The 17954-nt window shown below is 37.1% G+C and overlaps 1 protein-coding gene across 2 annotated transcripts in view; it reads right to left on the bottom strand.

The window, feature by feature from the left end:
• GALK2 (galactokinase 2) overlaps positions 1–17954 on the bottom strand; it is a 143901-nt gene that overhangs the window by 68149 nt on the left and 57798 nt on the right. For both annotated transcript variants that reach the window (XM_019664627.1, XM_019664636.1), the window contains exon 5: positions 15258–15404. In XM_019664627.1, the coding sequence (XP_019520172.1) occupies positions 15258–15404 (147 nt within the window). The remainder of the gene's footprint in view (positions 1–15257; positions 15405–17954) is intronic.

The raw sequence follows: 17954 nt of genomic DNA, 5'->3' as shown, positions 1-17954 counted from the left end.
GTGTCACTGGCCCTCATATGTGGGATCCGAACCGGGGCCCTCTGGCATCCCAAGCGAGTTCTTAACCATCGCGCCACTCGGCCGGCCCAAAAAAAAAAATGAGGATATCTTTAACCCAATAAATCTAAGTCCTGGGATTTATGCTAAGGAAAGAACTGATCAAGTGTGAAAAAAATTGTATGTATGAATATTCATCAGAGCCTTTTTTATAATAGTGGAAAATTGGAAACAACCTAAATTTCAGCCACGGAAGTCTAGTTAAATAAATTATAGTATATCTTCATGAAATAATATTATTAAGTATTAAAACTCTGAAAAAAAACTGAAATGTCTAATTATAGGGCCAAATGAATTATAGTTTGACCATATAATATTAAAGAAGGCAGCTATTTAAAAGAATCCAATAACTGTATATGGGCTGACATGGAATGATTCTCTGTATTTTTAAGTGAAAAAGAGAAGCCAAGGGGAAAAAATAAGTTGTGTGTGTGTATGTGTGTATCATAAAAAAGGGGAAACACATGTATGTATTACAGCAGATCGAGTATTCCTTAGAGAATTAATAAAATTATTTAACAGTGGTTGGTCCTGGGGTTGTAGGAAGTCTTACTTTTTTTTCTTTTATTCAAGTATAAGGCACATAGAGAAAAGTGTAGAAAGTAAATAAAATAAAGCTCAATAATTTGTAACAAAGAGAACACCCATGTAATCACCATTGAGATCAAGAAAAAAAGTACTGCCAGCACCCTAGAAATGTCCCCACCTAATCATTTCCCTTCCCTAATTCCCAAAGGTAGCCATTGTACTGAATTCTACTTCTAATTTGTCAAGTTTCTTTTTATCATGAATGAATGTCAAATTTTATCAAACACTTTCCTTTATCTATCAAGATTACCGTATGTTTTATTCTGTTAATATGGTAAATTACATTGATTTCAATTGATAAACCAACCTTTAATTCTTGAAATAAACTGAATTTGGCTATGATATTTTATCCTGTTATGTTACTGGATTAAATTTGTTAACAATATTGTTTAAAATTTTTTGCACCTAGTTTCATGAGAAAGATTGGCCTGTAATTTTCTTTTTTTATAATGTCCTTGGTCATATTTGGTATCAAGGTATCACATTTGGTTTGGTAACAAGGTTATACTGGCCTCATAAAAGAAGTTGGTAAATGTGGTCTCGTCATAGTCTTTGGAAGAATTTGTATATGCTGCTTTTGTTTGCCATTTCTACTTTTGTGTACTCTAGTCTCTTCCACTTAACTGTAAAGTCACTAAGGCCAAGGACTATACGCGTATATATGTTATTCTATAAATAGGGTATGCTAAGCATCCAACCCATTGCTTTGGATTTGAAAATAATTGACAGGGGCCGGCTGAGTGGCACGTTGGTTAAGAGTTTGCTTGGGATGCCAGCTCTGAGAAGCAGGGCCCCGGTTCGGATCCCACATGAGGGCCAGTGACGCTGCGCCTTCTACAGCTAAGATGGTGAACAACAACTTGACCTGGAGCTGGTATGAGCTACCGTGAGCCGCCGTGAGCGGCCATCCGATGGCCAGTGAGTGACGTGCCTCACTCGGGAAGAGCACAATGATAATACTAACACGGGCCAGTGAAGTNATCCCACATGAGGGCCAGTGACGCTGCGCCTTCTACAGCTAAGATGGTGAACAACAACTTGACCTGGAGCTGGGCTGCCGTGAGTCACCCGCGAGGGCGTAGGCTGCAGTGGGGCTGGCCGGCAGCTGGCGTGAGCTTTCATGAGCTGCCGTGAGCCGCCGTGAGCGGCCATCCGATGGCCAGTGAGTGACGTGCCTCACTCGGGAAGAGCACAATGATAATACTAACACGGGCCAGTGAAGTGACATCCTCCACAACTAGACTGAAGAACAAAAGGACAACAACTTGTCTGTTCCCCTCCCCCAATTACCCAATTAAAAAAATCTTAAAAAAAAAAAAAAGAAAAGAATTGACAGGATTTGAAAATAATTGTTATGTTGACAATGAGTATAAAATCTGTCAAACCATAAAATAATTCAATTCACATAATTAATCATATACAGAGAGAGTACCAAAACAATGAGGCATTTTAAGGCATGTAGAAAAAAGTCTATAAAGCATAAAATAAAGCTCGTTTTAAGAAAGGAAAAAACTATATTAAAATTACACTGATGGTAACTGCTTTGAGTACCTCTTATAATTGCAGAAGACAAATGTGACTTGTAATCATGTTTTCTTATCAGTATATATTACAATTTTAATACAGGTGTTTCCTTTCTTAAAGTGCATATACATTTTTTGGCACTCTCTGTATATACATATATACACATATATATGAAAAATTATAATTTACTTCCATCTACTTTAGGACATCAGAAAGATGACAGGATGTCAGGGTTGGGCTCATCTCCAAGGTGCTCCCTATGTATACAATACTGCTCACATTACATCATAGGTAACAGCATTGCAGAGTGGGAAAAGCATCTATTTTGAATCAAATCTATATGAGCTGGAATCCAGACAACTCCATTCACAAGCGATTTGTCTTTGGTCATATTATATAATCTGAGCGTCAATATTTTCCTCTGCAAAGCTAAAATAATAAAACTTGCTTTATAAAGCTACCAAGAGGTTAGAGATGATGTGTATAAAACATCTAGGCACTACAGTATTGAAAAAAGGCATCTTTCATGCTCACATAAATTCTAACAAACTTTCAAGTTGTATTTTTCAGTAGTAACCTCCAAATCTTTGTCTCCAGAATTGCAATGCATGTCGTAAACAGTCTCCATCAGTTAACCTTTTTCTTTTGAGTCACTTTCTTCCCTACACAATACCATTTGTCTCCTTACTTAAAAAACTTCATACAATATGGAGTATAGTAGGTAATAGAGTCGATGGAATTATAACAGCTATATACGATGTCAGAGGGGCAATGGATTGGGGGAGGGGGCTTATCACTATGTGAAGGGTGAAATGTCTAACTATTACATTGTTTTGTACACCTGAAACTAATAAATAAATAAGCAAATAAATAAAAATTTCATACAGTTACAAAAACTTCCCTAGCTACTCATGTATCTATCTAACCTATTTTCTTGCTAAGCAATTCCCCTAAACTCTTCCAAAATCGCCTATCAGGAAGGTCAGAGAACTAGAGGTATTTGGCAAATTTAACTGATTTGCCCCCGTGAATTTAAAGAAACACCTACTCTTATTCTCACTTTAGAAAGAAACTGAGACACGGAGGGATAATACAAATTACAGAGTAAATTGGTCACAAAGGGGGACAAGGTCTAGGGCCTTTCGCTGTCCTTCTTACTCTATCCAATATTAGTCTGGGGGTCAGCATAGGGTAACGCTTGCTCAAGATGGCTACCATCACCTCTGTGAAACATAAATGCATGGAAGCAGGTGACAAACCCCTCTGAATTTGGTCACGGGATCACTTACCCTTGTACTTTAATCTTTCAGTTATTTTCACTTCACACAACAAATGTAGTCATAAGGACTATACACATATGTGGTATACTTCATATCACCTGCATTGTCCCAGTTAATTCTTTAAATATTGGATAATATTTAACTTATTGCTGGGTGTAAATCAAAGTTTGGAGGCCTGGAAACATGATGACCTAGTCATGACAAGGACCGAAGGATCACAATAAAAGTTCAAAACACAACCACGCATCTATGAATTTGTAGCAATAGTGGTTTCATTTGAAGCCACTTGGAAACGGGGACCCATATTCCTCCAATCTGCTGCCCCTTAATTAATCTTGTTTGCCTTAGCTTATGCTAAAGGTAAACATGTATTTAGTTTGGGAAAGGAAATGGAAAAAAAACAGAGGTGACCTAAACAACCTCTGCAAAGCAAGGCTTCTAATCTGCAATCAAATAGCTTAGTCACATCATCCAAGTGAACCCAAGTCACTCAAAATCATTAAATAAATGATTCAGTCTCTGACCCTACTCCTCAGAGAGAACATAACCAGAGACGCAAACACCATCCTACATAACCGAGAGCAGCCTGGCTCCTTTTTTATGGATAGAACTATGTGAACGATTTTATATTGAGATATTAACAATATTAACTTAAATTTTCAAACATTTTAAACACAGGCCACCCAGTGCTAACTCGAAGCCCTCCTGGGTTTTGTACCAGTGAGCACATGGCTTCAGTCCACATTCAACACTTAATTAAGAGATTCTTTTCAAAGATTGTGTCCTGGGTTTACCATCTCAGAGGCCATGCTGCTGCAGTTCATTAGCAGTCAACATCTGGCTGGAATGTTTTAAACTACTATTTTCCTTAACTGTTATATGGAGGAGGTTTTTGTTATTCTAAGCAAACTGAAACAATGTCCTTGTATGGACTTCTAAACGTAATAATTAGTGACAGTGCAAATTGTTTTCTGATTTTTCTTATACCATACAGCAAACTATTAAAACATTCAAATCATAGTTTAAACCTTTGTATAATTGTGAGATTCTTTTCATTTTATAATGTAGACCGTGTCCTTACATTTTAAGTGTTAAGATCTCATTCTGAAGGCCAAGAAATATTTAACTTAAATGTAGCTATATGCAAAGGAAAATACAGCCTTAAACTTTCTGAAGGAAACAGCCCTTATAAATTCAGGAAAATGAAAACTTGGACATATTTGGCACAGAACGTTGAACATTCCACTGACTCTGCTTCTGAACCTCAAAGGTCCCTTGCACAGTATGGATTTCAAACTTCAAAAACACTCCTCTGAAAAGAGTATCAACCCATGTCTATACAGCTAATTTGCCCCTAAAATTAAGTTAACTAAATCTGTTCAGGGACTTAAGCAACTAGAAAACATCCCTGTAGTCAAATAAGGTTTTAAAAGGAATTTCATGAGGCTGCATAAGAATTTCTAGGCCTCGGCTGACACATATTTATAAGTCTGGCTCAGAGAACTGTTATAAGACACTTATGGGTTCACTATGCCTGAAATGCCCTTGGGCCTCTCCCAGTACTTTGTGTGGAGACACAGCCTTCCCTTCCTTCAATTATTTTTTTTTTAGAACTTACCACTTACTTAAAATATTCTCCCTTTTAACTTCACCCAAGAGCCATTCTTACAACACTATTCTCCTTTTACATATAAAATACTTCACACCTTGTATGAGATAGATGCTCAGTTAATAAGTCTTCTGTTAGTATCTCACAGTATTTAAGTTCCACAAGGGCATTCACCATTTCCTTTCTTTTCTTTTGCTTTTTGTTTTTTAATTGTTCCCTCCCATGCCAGGATAGGCTACAGTATGGTACTGTCAGCTGAAGGAACTCAAATCAAATCACATCTTGCCATCCTCAGCTCACAGCCTTCCAAAGACGTTCTATTACACTTGGAATGAAATCCAAATAAGACCTCCCACAAAACAGCCTCTGACCACCACTCTCAGCTCACCTCCCACCACTCCGCCCTCTCCACTACTCACCACACCCTAGCCACACAGGCCTCTGCAGTGCCTGGACCACGAAAACCAGTTTTACCTTAGGATTTTCACACCTGCTGTTCCTTCTGCCTCCCTTCAATGCTCACCCCCGTAGGTCTCTGTTCAAATGTCACCTCCTTAGAGAGGACATCTCCTAACTCCCTATCTGAAATAGCAGCTTCCCCGTATATGGCCTTTTTTCTCCATAGCCCTAGCTGATATTATGCTATAGATTTATTTGTATAGCTGTTCATTTATTTCCCACCATTGCCACAGCCACCAGCATTAAGTTCCATGTAAGCAAGGGCTCCACCAGTTTTATTCACAGCTATATCCCTGGTGTCTACAACAAGGTCTGGCACATGATAGGTGTTCCATAAATGTCAGTGAGTTGCTGCTTCCAGGACTTGAGACAGGAAGTTTATACTGTGGCTGAAAAGTCCATCTTCTCTGGGAAGCACTCCCTCACAAATCCAGTGCTATTCCTATTATTTCAGGCTTCCCAACAATGGACAGAATTCTGAACAGCTCACTCTGAACTTCCCCAGCTTCCTTGGTGGACTACAACCCTCAAGGGAAAGTTTTATATCTAATCCATATTCTGGGTTACTCAGAATCATATGAAATGTATTTTTGACAAAAGATATCCACACATAGATATCTACCCATCCTACCTGCTGCTGGTCATTTCAACCATCATCAACCAAGGTAACAGGGGATTTCTCCTCCTTAGACTTCAACATGGGGGACACAGCTCAGCTGTATATCCTTCTACTATACCACCCCAATCCTCCAAAGTAGATCTTCCAACCATCACTTGCTCAGTCCACCACTTCATGAATTCAAAATCTACGCCCCACCCTAACCCACCCCAACAGAAGAATTTTGTTTTCATTAGTTTCAGGTGTACAAAACAATGTACTAGTTAGATGTTTACACTCCTCACAAAGTGATAACCCCCCTCCCCCAACCTACTACCCCTCTGACATCGTACATAGTTGTTACAGTTCCACTGACTATATTCCTTATGCTGTTCTCCACGTCCTGTGACTATATATATTAAACTATAGTTGACATTCATCATTATTCAGCTTCAGCATCAGGTGTACACTGCAGTGGTCAGGCACCTACACCATCCATGAAGTGGTCTCCCTGATAAGTGTCCTACAAAATCTTTTCAACATTGTTGATTATATTCCCCAAACTGTCTTTCATATCCCTGTGGCAATCTTGTGGTTACCAATTTGTGCTTTCTAATCCCCTCACTGTCTCCCTCATCCCCACCCCTCTCCCATCTAGTAACCCTCAGTTTTTTCTCTATATCTCTGAGACTGTTTCTGATTAGTTTGTTCATTTATTCTATTCTTTAGATTCCACATATAAGTGAGATCATATGGTATTTATCTTTATCCATCTGACTTATTTCACTTAACATAATGTTCTCTAGGTCCATCCATATTGTTGCAAATGGTAGGATTTCATTTTTCTTTATAGCTGAGTAATAATCCATTGTATAAACGTTCCACAGTTTCTTAATCCAGTCATCTACCAGTGGGCATTTCAGTTGTTTCCAAGTCTTGGCTATTGTAAATAGCTCTGTAATAAACATAGGGGTGCATAAATTTTTCAAATTAGCATTTTGGATTTCTCTGGGTAGATACCTAAGAGTAGAATTGCTGGGTCGTAAGGCAGTTCCATTTCCAGTTTTTTGAGATACCGCCATACTTATTTCCATAGTGGCTGCACCAATCTGTAATCCCACCAGCAGTGCACGAGGGTTCCCTTTTCTCCACATCCTCACCAGCACTTGTTTGTTGATTTATTGATGATAGCCATTTTAACAGGAGTGAGATGGTATCTCATTGTGGTTTTTATTTGCATTTCTCTAATAATTAGTGAAATTGAGCATTTTTTCATATGTCTGTTGGCCATCTGTTATGCCCCCTTTAGAAAAATGTCTCTTCATGTCTTATGCCTATTTTAAATTGGGTTGTTTGTTTTTTTGGTGGGGAGTTGAATGAGTTTTTTATAAATTTTGGATATTAACCCTTATCAGGTGTATCATTGACAAATATCTTCTCCCATTCAGTAGGCTGTCTTTTTGTTTTATTAATCGTTTTCTTTGTTGTGAAAACACTTTTTAGTTTGATGTAATCCCATATGTTTATTTTTTCTCCTACTTCCATTGCCGGAGGGGATATATCAGTAAAAATATTACTAAGGGTAATGTCTGCAAATTTACTTCCTATATTTTCCAGAAGAAAAAATTTGTGGGTAGAAGCCAAGCTAACACACCTTACCAGCGAAGGCTAGCCTTTAGAGTTGCAGCCTGCCTCCCAAGCCAGACAATTATCTGTAATGTAAGATTCTTAAGAGGAACGTGGTGCTTCTTTCTTGGCCTCCAAGGACAACTCTAAGAGCAGACAGAAACTGGACACAAGTCTAGAGCAACCTGAATCCTGGGCTAACAAAGTACAGGTATACCTTACAGAACATCTCAGCAACTCATGTTTTTCAAACAGAACACCTCTTGGTTTTTGATACTCAAATTTCATAGGCTGTATATATCTCTCAATATAACACTTTTTGAAAGATGTTTATGTAAGAAAAAAATACATCCCCAAACCGAAATACAACATTGTTAACAAAATAGTGTGCAAAATACTGGGATACCAGGTGTTGACAGAGAAGACAAACAGTGTATTACTCTGTAAAGTAACTGCTTGCTAACAACCATATGAATTGTGTGATGTTCAAGAAAGCTTTTAAAAGTATTTTTCAGTGTATTTCTGTGTAACTTATATAGGGGAGTTTTTACTGTGTTTTTGTAACATTGTAGGACATTAGAGTTTCTGAGTTGAGTAATGCATTATAATTTTTCCTATTTAAAATAATAAGAAATAGCCCCCCCCCTTAATGATTTTGTGCAGAACCTCTGATTTTTTGGAATGGACTACTGCCATTAAGTGAAAGATGCCTGTATTTTCTTGGATTCTTTCACCCAAAACCCATCAACAGGCCTCTCCCTGGGCCTTTCTGATCTGGTCACGCTCCAGCAGCTCATCTGTTCTCAATATCTGACTTTGGCTCACTGAATCCCTTCTTGCCTCTTCATCTTCCAGCTCCCCCAACTGCAATAATTTGGGTTATCCACTGCCCCTCTTACCTTTCATTCCATTAACCCCTTCTCTCTATCCTTGTCTTTATTTTCAATTCTTTTTTTTTTACTTTTACCAAAGCAATAAATGCATATAATCTAAAAGATCCAAGGAGCTAAAAGGCTTATAACAAAATCAGTCTCTAGCTCTCAGCCTCTCATCCCCATCCCCAAAGCTGTGTGCCCAGAGTTAAACACTCACAACTCTTATCTTTTGCTTTAAATGATTAAATCTGAGTAAAATGCTATCTCCTGGCTATTCCATTTTAAACTTTATCTACTGCCTTCCTATTATGGTAAATGAGAACTTTTAGGTCTCTTACATCCACCTTTCCCTCCCCACCCCAATCTTTCTTAATAAATCTATGCCAAAAAAATTTGGTTAACTCCATATTTAGTGTATTAATTATTAAGACAATGTTGTTCACTTATGATCAAATAATGCAAAATAGTTTATTTCCTTTCTGGAATAATTTTTTTCTTTTTCCTATATTGAATAACTTCCTAGTTTCCTCATTTGCTTAGTTTTATTTCTATGTCCAGCTAAGCCTTCACATACCCTACCTACAACAACTCTGTAATATTACTCTCAATCCATTTCCCATAATGGTCAAACATGCCAGATTTATCAGTTCTGGTTTTTTTCCTGATAAGATTTATCAGTTTCATTTTTTCACTCCCTCTTCTGGTTCTAATCTATCCTGAGAGTTTTCCAACCGCTGGGTGTCACGGGTGTTACGTTGGGATTTCCCGTCACTAATGTTCAATAAATACCCAGCTTTTCTCTCCTGGATTGAATTCCCCGTTTCCTAGCTCCCATGTCATCTTTCTTGGTTTGCTCCCTAGTTTTGATGGATTACATCCTGTAGACTTTTAGACTTTGCATGTCAGAGAATATTTTATTCTATCCTTACACTTGATCTATTCATTTATTCTAAGCTAAATTCATATTTTGAAGATATTACTCTGCTGCCTTCTATCTTCCAAAGCTGTTTTTTGATAAATTAATTTTCATTCCTGATTCTTTGATTATGATCTTTCCCTTCTTTTCTCATGCTCTCTCTCAGTCAGCTTTTAGTGTGTTTTGTATTAACATCCAAATTTTAAAATTCCCAGATGGTACACTTTGGTGTGTTTTTTTTTTCTTTTCTCTTTAAAAAACATTTTTTTGAGGTATAATTTGGGGGGTTTTTGTTCTTTTTTTTTTTTCCATTTATTATGCTGAAAAACCAGGGGGGTTGTGGAGTGGTAAAGCTGCCAGTGTGCTAGGGCTGACCAGAGGAAGGGAGTTGGGAGTCTCACTCTTGAGATGCAGACCATCCCTTAACTCCTCAGTTTTCAGTGTATTCTCCTCCTCCTCCTCAGAGTCCCAAAGTCCAGACAATCTCTGGTTGTATCTCCAAAGACTTCTGTAAAGGTGGGCGGAAATGGTCTCCTTACTTAGCCTGGTAAGAGTGGGCTCTGAGGATCCAACTGCTCTGCATAAAGACTTTCAAATCAATTCCCTGAATCACCCCGCTTTCTCTGACACCGGGTGCCTCTCCAGAGAATTATGAGCCAGCTTGCTTTCCATCTGCACATCCCTCCACAGGCACTTGGCTCTGACCTTTCTCCACTCTGCTAAGTCATGCACCATCCTTCCATCCACTTTCTATCTTTGTAGCTTGTGGTTTCGAGTTATTTATGTCTCCTAGATTTATCAAAGATGGAGCTTGTGCCTTCTTTTCTTATTTTCCCTGTTGTTTGGGGATAATTGAGAAAAGAAGAATGAATGAGGAAAGAAATAGATAAGTCTTTATCCTGACTTCTTGAAACTGCTAGCCTTTTCTATTTCATATTTCTTTATCACACCACACTCTCTTTTGTCAGTTCCATTCTGATTCACAATTTCTGTCTTCCAGACCCTCTGAGTGACTTAGCCATCATGTTTTCCTGGTTTCAGACATGCAACATTTTGTTTATTAGTGAATTAACAAGTTCCACATGGAATATAAGTAGTCCTACTTATACTCATATGCCATTTGCAGTAACTGTTGTCTGTAATTATATAGGGCATACTGAATGTACATAAACTAGAAGGGGATTAATTATCAATTGGGAAAGCATCAGTCAACAATCTCTTGTGGAACTTATTTTTCTTATCAGATAGGCTAGTCATTCCCTGTTTGCCTTCCTGCCCCTCATTCTCACATGTCTCTATACCCCAGGTGACTGACGTCTACGGACAGCGTCACTCGCTCATCCGCACTCTATGTCATTCCCATCCACTTCACTCTTTCTCTGCCTCAATGCATTTCTGGCAAAATAACAGCTACAGCTCCTGAAGTACAATGGCTTCTGGTTTCACAAGGGAACCACCCTTCCTAGTTGGGTCCCTTGACCCTGCCCACAGACCTATAAATTGTCTCTTTAGTTATGTCCTGTGTGCCATTTCTTCCCTAAGAGGATACTGATTGATACATCAGTTAAAAAGACGAAAAACAAACAAACCGATTTTTGAACCAGCTCGTCTCTAAAGTTCTCTCCTTGAGTTCATATATTCTATGATTTTTACAAGACTTAAGTATTCAGTTGGCACTTAACTAAAGACCAAGAAAATCGGGAATTTCCTTTCAGTCAAGATTGTATCTTACTAAAGCAAAGAAACTCTTCAAATAATTATGCTCAGCCCTAGAAAATAAAGCATTTTCAGTACAATTTAGACTAGCAGGAAAATCTAAGACATACATATTGTTCCTTTTAGGCAATGGAGTCAGATAGTTCTGATTCAATTTTTAAATTGAGGTATAATTGACATACATTATATTAGTTTCAGGTGTATAACATAATGATTTCATACTTGTATATATTGCTAAACAATCACAATAATAAATCTAGTTAACATCCACCACCATACAAAGTTACAGAAATTTTTTTTCTTATGAGAACTTTTAAGATTCACTCTCTTAGCAACTTTCAAATAGGCACTACAGTGTTATTAACTATAGATGCCATGCTGCACATTACACCCCCATGACTTATTTATTTCATAACTGGAAGTTTGTACCTTTTGACCACCTTTACCCACCCATCCCTGCTCCACCTCTGGCAACCACCAATCTGTTCTCTGTATCTTTAAGCTTGTTTTTTTTGCTTTTTGTTTTAGATTCCACATATAAGTAAGATCATATGGTATTTGTCTGTCTGACTTATTTCATTTAGCCTAATGCCCTCAAAGTCCATCCATGTTGTCACAAATGGCAAGATTTCACTCTTTTTTATTGCTGAATAACATTCTAATATATCAGAAGTACTATTTCTGGATTATGGTAGCAGTTTTCAATTCTTTAAGGAACCACCATACTATTTTCCATAGTGGCCATACCAATTTGCATTCCCACCAACAGTGCACAAAGAGTTCCCTTTTCTCTACATTTTCATCAACACTTGTTATTTCTTGTCTTTTTTATAATAGCCACTTAACAGGTAGGAGGTGATAGGTATCTCACTGTGATTTTGATTTGCATTTCCCTGATGATTAGGGATGTTGAGCATGTTTTCATGTGCTAGTTGGCCATGTGTATACTTTCTTTGGAAAAATGTCTATTCAGATCCTCTGCCCATTTTTTAATTGGATTATGGGGGCGGTTGCTATTGAGTTCTATGAGTTCTTTATATATTTCGGATATTAATCCCTTATCAGATACATGATTTACATATATTTTCTCTCATTCAGTAGGTTGCCTTTTCATGTTGTTGATGGTTTTTTTTCTGTACAGAAGCTTTTTAGTTTGATAGTCCCACTTGTTTGTTTTTGTTTTTGTTGCTGTTGCTTTTAATGTCAAATCCAAAAAATTCATCACCAAAACCATTCAAGGAGCTTACAGCCTATGTTTGCTTCTAGGAGTTTTATGGTTTCAGGTCTTACATTCAAGTCTTTAATCCATTTTTAGTTATTTTTTGGATATGGCGTAAGATTGTAGTCCAGTTTCATTCTTTTGCATGTGGCTGTCCAGTTTTCTCAGCACCACTTATTGAAGAGGCTGTCCTTTCCCCATTGTATTATCTTGGCTTGTTTGTCATAAATTAATTGATCTTATACATGTGGGTTTACTTCTGGGCTTTCTTTTCAGTTCTACTGATCTATGTGTCTGTTTTTATGCCAATACATTTGCTATTTTTTATTTCGAAAACACAGAGACATCCAGAATTAATTCCAAAAGTTTAAGTGTTTATCTCCTTTTCCCTTAGATATTCACACCATCAAAGGGCCAGAAAAATGCAAAAAAGTTTCACCAATCCTCCCATTAAAAAAGAAATAAATTCCTTGACCTCAAACACAGACACCAGATCAGTAGGCATACCCAGACTTTGTATATCCACTAAACTTTTCCACTTTTTAACCTTTCTCAGACATTTCAACCCATTCCCATTTTAAAAAGCATTTTCCAAAGTTTTACTCAACTTCTTCCAAATCCAATGGTTACTTCTTAGTCCTTGTCTTAACCTCTCAGCAGCCCTTGCCACCACTGCCACTCCTTTCATGAAATATTCTCATCCTTGTCTTTGCTGTTGACTCACATTTCTGGTTTTCCTCCTATCTATCTGATTATTCTTCAGTCTCTCCAGTGAACATCTCTTCCTCTGCCCATCCCTCAAATGTTCATGCCTGTCAAAGCTCTGTCCTTCTCTTCCTTATCTTTCTACCTACACTCCTCCACTGGATGTTCTCCTCCACTCGTATGGCTTCAGAAACTAATTATATACCAATGACTCTCAAATGAACCATCTCAAGAAAAGATCTCCCTTCTGACCTTCAGATATAGTGTTTGTAAATAAATACTAGATAACTCCATCAGTATTCCCACAGATTCCTCATACTCAACATTTCTGCTTTCCCTCAAACCTATTTCTTCATCTATACTAATTATTCAGTGACTCACACACCAAGCCAGAGACTTGGGTATAATCCTTGACTCTTTGCTGTCCCCCATCCCCACACTTGATCAATAATCAAGTCCTATTGATTCTGTCTGAGATGTACCTTAAAACTATCATTCAATTCTCTCCATTCTCACTGCCACTTCCCTAAATCAAATCATCTCCCTACTGCTAATACTGTTCTCCTCAAATCTAGATTTTATGACACAGCCAGGGTGATCTTTCTAAAATATGATCATGTTACCCTCTTCCTAAAAGTTTGCAATGGTTTTACACTGGGATAAAAACCAAACTACTCAACATGGTTTATAAGCATCTAGTCTTCTACTCTGTCATCCAAATTACTATGTGTTCCAGCCAATTTAAACTCATTTTAGTTCCTCCAACAAGCCATGATCACTCTTACTCCAGATATTTCCACATGATGTTCCCTTTACCAGATACATTCCTATCTGATATTATCAGTGTTATAATGCTATCAGTGTTTCTTAACTAACACCTATGAATCCTGGTGTCTCAGCTTAACTATCCTATGCTCTCTAAATCTAGGTTAGATCTGCTCCCATAGCATGCTACTTATCCACTTATCACACTCTATTGTAGTTGCCTATTTACTTGTCTCTATTCCCCTTTTATAACATAAGCACTGTGAGGGTTAAAACTATACCTGTTATATCTCTAACGCCTTGAACATGACCTGGTACTAAGTAGCCACTAAATAAAGAATGGTTAAATGATGAACAAATTTTACATATGGACTTCCTTCCCCTTGCTTTCTCTTTTCTTAAACAAACGAATAATAATAAGTTATCCTTCCCTACAAATAAGCCATTGCTTACAAAGGGTTAATTAATGTATAGTTACACATGACAGCTAAAGAAAATTCTGAGGCTTCGTATTCTCCTTCATTTCTCTCTTTCCTCTTACATATAAAATTTTCAAACTGAAAGTTTCAACAGGCTTAAGAAAGACTAAGCATGTGGCTCATTTTTTCTTGACCTGTTCGATGCCCAGTCTGTGTTCCCAAACCATTTATAAACTTGGTAGGATATGTACATGGGACAAAAAGAACCTGTGATAACATTTTATTTGAACCAGAACTCCAAAGCATTAATTAAAGCTGAGCACACCTGCTCTGAACTGTAAAGTCAGAGATTTATGTGAACTTGTAAAGTTAAGGCTTTCTGACCTCCTGTAGGATTTATGTTTCCTTTAAATAAGCATTTCCTCTTTGTAATGCAATTTTAAACAAAAAGTTTATTTCCATGACTAACCTGCTGGCATAAACAGATATGCTGTTCAGTTCCTTTATTGACTGGTCTTTACCTTTTTTACCCACTGCTTGTCAAATATTTAATTTAAGGTTTCGGGTGAAAATAAGCAGGTCCAACTATGAGGCCTTGTTCTAAACTTAACTTGTTAATGAGGTGATTTAAAAAGATATCCATGCATTCAAACTCCACACTTAATATAAGAGCATTTTAATATAGTTATTTGCAGATCTACTCACTGTTTGAAACGTATCAGCTACCTTATGGTGGTTTATCACAAGCAGGACTTGTTAAGTCACAATGCATGCATGCATAGTCCTTTGAGGTAAGACAAAGTTTTTGAATCAAAGGAAGGCATTCTAATTTTGAGATTTCGGATGCTAATGCCTTTAGAAAGAGAGGGTTCTGTGAGACTAACACATTCAAGTTGGTTACCTTGGATAGGTTCATTCCCAAGACTGTGAGCGTCACCAAGCCAGCACAACAGACCAAAGCACTGGAGCTGGACAGGCCAGAACTTGGTGGGATGGTTCCATCCACCAAGCAATTCATTCCAGTCAGGTTATTAAGACCAAAGTGTTCCTAAGAATAGAAGGAAAGAACAGCTCTAGTAACTTCGGTGTTGGATTCAAGGAGTAGCAAAGTTTTCTTCTATTCCCCAGGGAGCAAAAGTCTATCAATGGACTTATTATGCTATTGATAGAAACAACTTGTGCAATTCAATTGAGTCCTGACACTTTATATAAGGGCTCCTGGCCACAGCGTATGGCAATATGAAGATTACTTTTTATTTTATTCAACAAAAAGTTACTGATTCACTTCCTAAAAGTTCCTTAAATGATCTTTTCCTTGAATATTAATTGATTGGAACAGATATGAAAAAAATATTAAACAATTATAATTCAACTTCTCAAGTAGCAAGAAAAGAAAGACACATTTCTTAGGGAGGCAGGTTAAATCGCTACATAGCACGTCTCAACACTCGCAATTGTAAAAGCCTAACACAAAACGGTGGCTTATTTCTATGGAGTATCTTTCTTCAGGAGGTCCTCTGAAGAAAGTTCCAAACTGTCTCAGTTCTGTTTCACTTATGGAAAAACTGAGACACCGAAAGATTAAGAGACTTTCCTAAGATCATATGTAGGGAGCTGGGAGTAGGACCCACGCCTCTGATTTCTGGTTGAGAACTTCTCCGCTACAATCAGAAACCTAGGCCAGCATACTGTCACTATGATTTAATGTAAGTCAACTATCTGAGGAAATCCAGATTTTTTACTAGAGTTTATAGATACAAACTAGCCATATGGCAGCTTTCAGGACAGCCAAATTAGAATTCAGCCACATATAAGAATGCAGACTCTAAACAAAGCAGGAAAACTATTTCTCCAAATAGGAAAGTCCAGAGAAATAATCAGATTCTGATCTAAACATGGAAAGCTCTAGGATACTTAGATGAATATCTAGGATGGCATTTAGGATGACATTATATCATGTAACCTTTGTGGTTTAAGATTAAAAATAAATTCAAGGCCATCTCCTCCTCAAGAAAATGACCAACGTGTTTGCAAATTAGTCAAATGGCTCAAGATCAAAGTACTAAATACTATTATGCATAATTACGCATTTCATCATACATATTATTCTAGGAAGAAATTTCAATACACTAGTTAGAATAACCAAAGTAACAACAAAACTTTGCAAATAAAAGACTTTTTTTTCCTTAATTTTTCCTGTCCTTTTTTTTCTAAGCTGGCAAAACTCATTCACCACAAAAGAAGAGATTCAGTTGGATGTACTTCTCTTCTTGATTTCAAGTCATCTAAAAATTTCCTTTCCAGAAATACAAACAAATTATAAACTGAAACACTGCTGCTGCCAATGCCCTTTCATACAGAACATCAAGACAGCTTGCTTAAAAAAAAAAAAATCCTTGCAGAATGCTATATGTTCAACCATAAACTGATTCACAGGGTGTCTTGAATGTGAATCATACTTACAAACTTATCATGCAATGTTTAAATTAAAGTGTACAACAGATTCAAAAATGCAAATGGTTTTGCCAAATTCTGTAATAGCTCTATCCCAAAAGGATAACATGTTCAATTTAACATAAACAGATTATCCTCTGGAACTTTCTAGTATTTGAATTTGAAGGTTTCTGAACAGGCTAACATTTAAATTTCCTGCCAAAAATTCATTGTGTAAACCTGCTTTTGCACCTAAGTTGTTAAACCAAAAAGAAAGGTTTTAAGACCTGAAATTCTCAAAAGCACCACAAAGCAGCATGTGTTATTTAAGTGACTTCACCCATATACAAAAGGCATGTTGCTAAAAGGAAGATCAAATTGCACTTGCCAGGTAAATACTTCTAAATACCGTAATTCCCACTAACGCATATGACAAGCCAAATGATGTGAAGATTTAAGACCTGCCAATAACTTTTCCCATAAGTTATTACCATGTGTCTGGAGGGATAAAGAAAGAAAGAAAAGGGAGGGAGGGAGGAAAGGAGGGAGGGATTCAAGAACTCTAAGACCAGAACCACCATAATTACAAGACTGCATACACATCAGAAATAAATGTGATGTATTTCTGTAAAAGATCTGCAACTGAGTCCTAGGCTACTCATGACAAAATTTACAGATAGGAACATAAGCTCTCTAAAACATGGATTTTAATAAACAAATCAAATTGGTTTAGCAAATCAATTTTATTTTTGTCCTTCATACCTTTTAAATTAAGAAAGTGGAAATACTTCATTTCCCTGTTCTTCTACATGACATTAGAGATGTTCAAGGTAATTATTCAATGTTTCTAGGGAAATACTTATTCTAATAAATTTCAGTATATCTTTCTTTTAACCCCATCTGGAAGCAGTAATAACAATACTCGTTACCATTTATTGAATGCCTACTATGCATCAAGCATTGTGCAATCCTTGCAACAACTCTTGGTTGGAAGAGCAGTGTGATCACTTTATAGATAATAAAGCTTAGACTTAGGAGGTTAAATTAATATGGCTGGGTAGAGCCCAGTTCGATTTATAAATCCTATTACAGTATATACCTCTATATCCCTAGAACAAAATGTAAATAATATTTTACATTAAATATTAAAATGCTAGAATGTATC

This window comes from Hipposideros armiger, unplaced genomic scaffold (genome assembly GCF_001890085.2).
Source record: "Hipposideros armiger isolate ML-2016 unplaced genomic scaffold, ASM189008v1 scaffold_12, whole genome shotgun sequence".
Taxonomy (NCBI): domain Eukaryota; kingdom Metazoa; phylum Chordata; class Mammalia; order Chiroptera; family Hipposideridae; genus Hipposideros; species Hipposideros armiger.
Note: the sequence above shows the minus strand (reverse complement) of the source record. Positions and strands in the feature narration are given on the sequence as shown.